The 6,000-nt window shown below is 40.6% G+C and overlaps 1 protein-coding gene across 3 annotated transcripts in view; it reads left to right on the forward strand.

Moving 5' to 3' along the window:
* The window catches only part of LOC144510730 (triple functional domain protein), a 589,246-nt gene extending 585,414 nt beyond the window's left edge, over positions 1–3,832 (forward strand). For all 3 annotated transcript variants that reach the window (XM_078240506.1, XM_078240513.1, XM_078240521.1), the window contains one exon: positions 1,892–3,832. In XM_078240506.1, the coding sequence (XP_078096632.1) occupies positions 1,892–2,434 (543 nt within the window). In that variant the 3' untranslated portion in view covers positions 2,435–3,832. The remainder of the gene's footprint in view (positions 1–1,891) is intronic.
* Positions 3,833–6,000: the final 2,168 nt, after the last annotated feature.

Below are 6,000 nucleotides of genomic sequence, written 5' to 3' on the forward strand. Positions count from 1 at the left end.
ATGTCTATAGGTGCTGGAGGCACATAGGTCACATACCTCCCTCCCAAATAAGGGGTTACGGTAAACAAGTATGTTTGACCAAAAAGCGTCCATTGTCTTTAGGATGGCCTATTTCCTGTGTATTCAGTCGTCTGAGTTGCAGTCTGTTTATCTCTGTCTTTTAGGCTGCAGCCTGTCATTTTAGTTCTTGCCCAATTGTCCCAGAGTGCTTTACAAATCGCCATTTTAGGTGGCCCATTTGGCCACAAGTGAGAATACAATAAGTAATTTGAGTCCAGTAAAATTAAAGGGTTGTATGACTCTTGAAGATTAGTGACTCGGTTGGCTTTACAAGCCGAATTCAGTGGTCCAGCTGCTTTTACTCAGTGGCACGGCACAGTGGTTAGCACTGCTGCCTCACAGCTCCAGGGACCAGGGTTCGATTCCCTGCATCGGTCACTGTCTGTGTGGAATTTGCACAGTTTCCCGGTGTCTGCATGGGTTTTCTCCGGGTGCTCCGGTTTACTCTCTCAGGTTATATGCAGGTTAGGTGGATTGGCCTTGCTGAATTGCCCCTTAGTGTTAGGGGGACTAGCTAGGGTAAATGCATGGGAATATGGGGATAGAGCCTGGGTGGGATTGTGGTCAGTGCAGACTCGATGGCCGAATGGCCTCCTTCTGCACTGTAAGATTCTATGAACCACACCCTTCAGTGACAAGGCAGTTTAAAGCTTCAGTCGGATAATTTTTGTGTTCTTCTGGAGGCAGCAGTGCTGGGTTCAATTATTTTTAAAATGTCTGTCTGTGGCACCTGGATAGTCAAAACTAACAGGATTCAAAATGTTTAGTTAGATGGAGAGCGAGGAACTCACTCAGGGTCTTGTTCCTTTAACGTCTCAGTTGCTTGTTCTCTTCTGCAGAAAAAACAGGTGCTTAAACACCCACAGGGTTCACTTGTCACATGATCTTCTCTCCCCAACTGCCCAATGATTCAAATATGGTCCTAACTAGTGTATCCTAGATCCTGTTTGCACCCAGTTGGTACCCATGTGATTGTCTGGATGCATTGTTAATAGGATAAAAAAATGGCCCCCAGGTACAATTTTGTCTTTTAAAAAGCATTTAGGCAGTTACATGGGTAAGATGGGTATAGAGGCATATAGGCCAAACGCGGGCAATTGGGACTAGCTTAGTGGTTTAAAAAAAAGGGCGGCATGGACAAGTTGGGCTGAAGGGCCTGTTTCCATGCAATAAACCTCTATGACTTTATCTCTTTTTCAAGGCAATTGTTCCTGGTGCAGCTTTGTCGACAGGTTGTCTCCATTTCAGTAGTTTTAGAATGTATGAGGTACAGTGATGCAAATGTGCAGCAATCTATGATTGTGATCCTAAGGAACTGGAGGTCTTTTTAAATCAACTGGGGGGTTTCAGTAAGGAAATTCAAGAATCATTTTTTGATTTAAAGCATGGCTTCACAACAGATCAGTTAAGGAGATACACCCATTGCTTGCACTGTTCACACAAATCCCAGGCTCCCTGTTAGGTTGCTGCACCATTTGCTTGTTCTCCTGACAGCAGTTTGCTGTGCAAAACACCCATGGAAAATCTATGGTCCGGTGCAAATCTAATGAATGTTCACTGCTCACAGCAAAATCTGGCCCAGTAATTTCTTCCATTTTAAATCATACCATTAGAACAGCTTGCTGCTTAAATCTAGTATATTGCATTTCTCCTCTTTGTTAGTACTATTTATACAGTTAAAAAATAAAACTATGTTTTGTTAGTACAAATGACATTGCACCTCATAATAATGCTTGTTAAATTATTTCTTTACTGAGTTATTGTTATGTTTGTGAGTTTGTTGTATGTTTGTTTGTTGTACTAATCTGTTGTATGTTTCCATCACTTAAAGCCAGAAAACGTGCTGGTGGACCACAGCAAAGCCAAACCACTCATCAAGCTTGCTGATTTTGGGGATACCATGCAGCTAACCACAACATATTACACCCATCAGTTGCTCGGAAACCCTGAATTTGCAGCTCCAGAAATTATTTTGGGAAATTCTGCCTGTCTTACATCAGATACTTGGAGTGTTGGGGTACTTGCCTATGTCCTTCTCAGTGGTGTGTCTCCTTTTTTGGATGAGAGTGTAGAAGAAACCTGCTTGAACATTTGTCGATTGGACTTTAGCTTCCCTGATGACTACTTCAGAGGGGTCAGTCAAGCTGCCAAAGATTTTCTTTGTTTCTTACTACAGGGAGATCCAAATAAACGTCCCTCGGCTGCAATGTGCCTTCAGGATCCTTGGCTGCAGCCAGGTGTCAACAGGGATACCGAAACTCTAAACACGTCAAGACTGACTTCATTTATTGAACGGCGCAAACACCAGAATGATGTTCGGCCAGTTGGTAGTATCAAGAACTTCTTACAAAGTAAACTCTTATCAAGAGTGTGACCCTAACGTGGAGATTTTTTTGCTCATGCTCTTTCACCTGCCAATAAGATTGGAGACTGTATCTTCAGCCAGTCAGCTGTTGAGTTGAAATAAAACTGACAGCGTATCAGCTGCTTTATACATGTGTCATTGTATGGAATTGCATGCCAAGGAACCTTGCACAAACAGTACTTGGGTTTCAGTGCCATCCATGCAATGTAAAGCTGGTGGGGAGGACTGCACAAGCTCTGCACAACCAGCTGGATTTTCATTATTTTGACAGTATTTCGGTTCTGATCACAGGAAACCATTTTTCACACATTGCCTAGGAAAATTTAGAGAAGAATAATTGTTGTTATTGTATTTAATTAAACGCGCTGGACTTTGAAACATTTAATTATGTGATTTAAAAATTAGCCAACAAAGAACAAGGTTTTTTTTTATTCTTTCCTCCTTGACTGATTTTAATCAAGACAGCCACTGAATATGATCTCCAGTGAAACGTCTGATTTTTACTGGTCATAAAGCTTTTCAATTGCCACCAATGTATTTAAATTATAATCCCTTGCATTTAGCCAGATATGGCCCAAATTTCTACTGCTGCAGTTGAACCATGGACCTTTTGCGTATAATAGAAATAAATTGTGTTGCTCTGATTATATATAAGCCTTACTTGTATAAAGACCGTTATCTGCCTTCAGTCTGTATTTTTAATGCTGGTATGCCATTCTGGAACCTTTTCCCCAAACACCCTTGGGTGAAAAGGCAAATGCTCTTTTCTTTCTGGAGGGGGATTTTGGAGTTGCACCTGCCAATCTGATTGCAGAGCAGTTAAGGAGGAATATGTACTGTAAATGCACTCATTGTATTTTATGTTTTAATTCATATCATGTGCAATGTTGTGGCTTTAACATTTTATGCAACTCTATTTATGAAGACTTCTGTTGTACCTGTAATAAATATTAAAGAAAAGCACGTACTTCGTACTGCAAGCTGCACTATTGTTTGACTTCTTTATTGCATTGACCTTTTGAAAAAGTTGACTACTAGGGACTGCATTACAAACTAGTCATTGTGGAATATGCCCAAACAGTGAACCAAACTCAGTAATTTTTTCAGCTATGCAGTATATTTATATCAAATATAAACTTGTACTGTAGGGCCTCAAGAAATAAATATGAGAGAAGGAAAACGGGAATTCAAAACTGGATGTATTGTCACGTCAACCTCACGTTATTATTTTTTAATGTATTATATATAGCATGTTAGTCTCCTTTTTAAGTTTGAATTCTGTTTTTGCATGTATATTCTTTTGTACAGCATCCATTAAGTGTTTCCCCAAATATGTGCTGTAAATATATTTTTCTGCCATCTGTTTGTTAAAATTAAACTAATGCAACGCGGATGTTTATTTTACTGCATCAGTTTCAGTTTCTCTATTCCTTGTGGTTCAGCAGAAAGAAGGCTATTGGAACGATGGAAAAAATAATGATAAAAGCTATGCAGCATTTTTGAAATGATTCTAACAAAAGGTAAACTTCAATTTATCTTTTAAACCTTCAACTCGAACGGCACGGTAGCACAGTGGTTAGCACTGCTGCTTCACAGCTTCAGGGACCTGGGTTCGATTCCCGGCTTGGATCACTGTCTGTGTGGAGTTTGCACATTCTCCTCGTGTCTGCGTGGGTTTCCTCCGGGTGCTCCGGTTTCCTCCCACAGTCCAAAGATGTGCGGGTTAGGTTGATTGGCCATGCTAAAATTGCCCCTTAGTGTCCTGGGATGCGTAGATTAGTGGGTAAAATATGTAGGGATATGGGGGTAGGGCCTGGGTGGGATTGTGGTCGGTGCAGACTCGATGGGCCAAATGGCCTCTTTCTGTACTGTAGGGTTTCTATGATTCTAACAATAAGTGCTGCATTCTCCTGGTCTTCTTTGTCACTAAAATTGAGACCATTCAATGAGCTGGCTTTGCATCTTCCCTCCCTTTCTCTAATCCACTTAACCAAATTTCCTTCCTATCCTAGTCCTGACCTCTCATCTTTCTCTAACTTCTCTTCAGTCTTCCCTCCTTTCCTTTCCAAGCTCATTTATCTATGAGACCCAATGCCTGCTCACACAATCCTATTCCCACCAAACTGCTGACCACCCAATTTCCTTCCCTGGCGCTCATGTTAGCTGATATTTTTAATGGTTCCTTCTCCCGTCGGTTTCTCAACAGGAGATTGTGTTTGACAAATTTTTGAGTTCTTTGAGGATGTAACAAGCAGGATGAAGAAAGAGAAGCTATCTGTATTTTCAAAAGGCATTTGATAAGGTGCACATAAAAAATTATTACTGTAGTTAAGAGCTCGTGGTGTTGGGGTAACATTAGCATGGAAGAGAATTGTCTACCTAACAGGAAACAGAGTTGAAACAAATGGATATTTTTTAGGTTGGCAAACTAACTAGCAGAGTGCACAGGGATCAGTACTGGGGCCTCAATTATTTATATTAATGAATTGATGAAAGGACTGAGTATATTATAGCCAAATTTACTGACAGTACAAAGATAGAGAGGAAAACAGGTTGTGAGGAGGATGCAAGCAGTTTACTAAGGGCCAAATGGATTGAGTGAATGGCATAAATTTGGCAGATGGACTGTTGTGTGGAAACATGTGAGGTTGTACATTTTGGTGGAAATAATAGCAAAACAGAACTTTTTTACACCCAGACCACCAAATGCTACAGTACATAGGGAAACTTTTTTTTTTTAACTGGTCGGTGCAACATCGTGGGCCGAAGGGCCTGTTCTGCGCTGTAATGTTCTATGTTCTATGTTCTATGAAACATGGTGTCCTCGTACATGAATCACAAAGTTAGCATGCAGGTACGTCAATTAATGAATAAGGCAATGGAGTGGTAGCCTTTATTGCAAGGGGGTGGAATATAAAAGTCGGGAAGTCTTATTACAACTGTACAGGACATTGGTGAAACACCACCTAGAGTACTGAATACAGTTTTGGTCTTGTTTTAGGAGAGATATGCTTGCATTGGAGGCAGTTCAAAGGTTCACTAGGTTCATTCCTGAGATGAAGTGTTCTGTTTTGAAGAAAGATTGAGCAATTTGGACGTGTACTAATTGGAGTTTAGAAAAATGAGATGTGATCTTATTGAAACACATGGTTCTGAGGGAGCTTGACAAGGTAAATGCTGAGAGGATGTTTCCCTCATGGGAGAATTGAGAACTAGGGGGCAGTGTTTCAAAATACAAAGTCATTTAAGAATAATTGGAGAAAAATGTCTTCTATCAGAGGGTTATAAATCTTTTGCATTCACTACCCTGGAGAGCGGTGGAGGGTTGGTCATTGAACGTATTCAATGCTAAGTTAGATATGTTTTTGATTTAGAAGTGAGTTAAGGTTATGAGGGCTGGGGAGGTAGGCAGGAACATGAAGATAAAGATTACAAAGCAAATAAGCCATGATTTTACTGAATGCCAAACAGATTCAAAAGGTGAAATAGCCTCTTCGGGCTTCTATTTCTCTCTCTCATTCTTATACCACCACCATCTCCCTCAAATCTGGCTTCATCACCATCTCCTCAAAAAT

The sequence above is a fragment of the Mustelus asterias genome, chromosome 2, assembly GCF_964213995.1.
Source record: "Mustelus asterias chromosome 2, sMusAst1.hap1.1, whole genome shotgun sequence".
In the NCBI taxonomy this organism is placed as follows: Eukaryota; Metazoa; Chordata; class Chondrichthyes; order Carcharhiniformes; family Triakidae; genus Mustelus; species Mustelus asterias.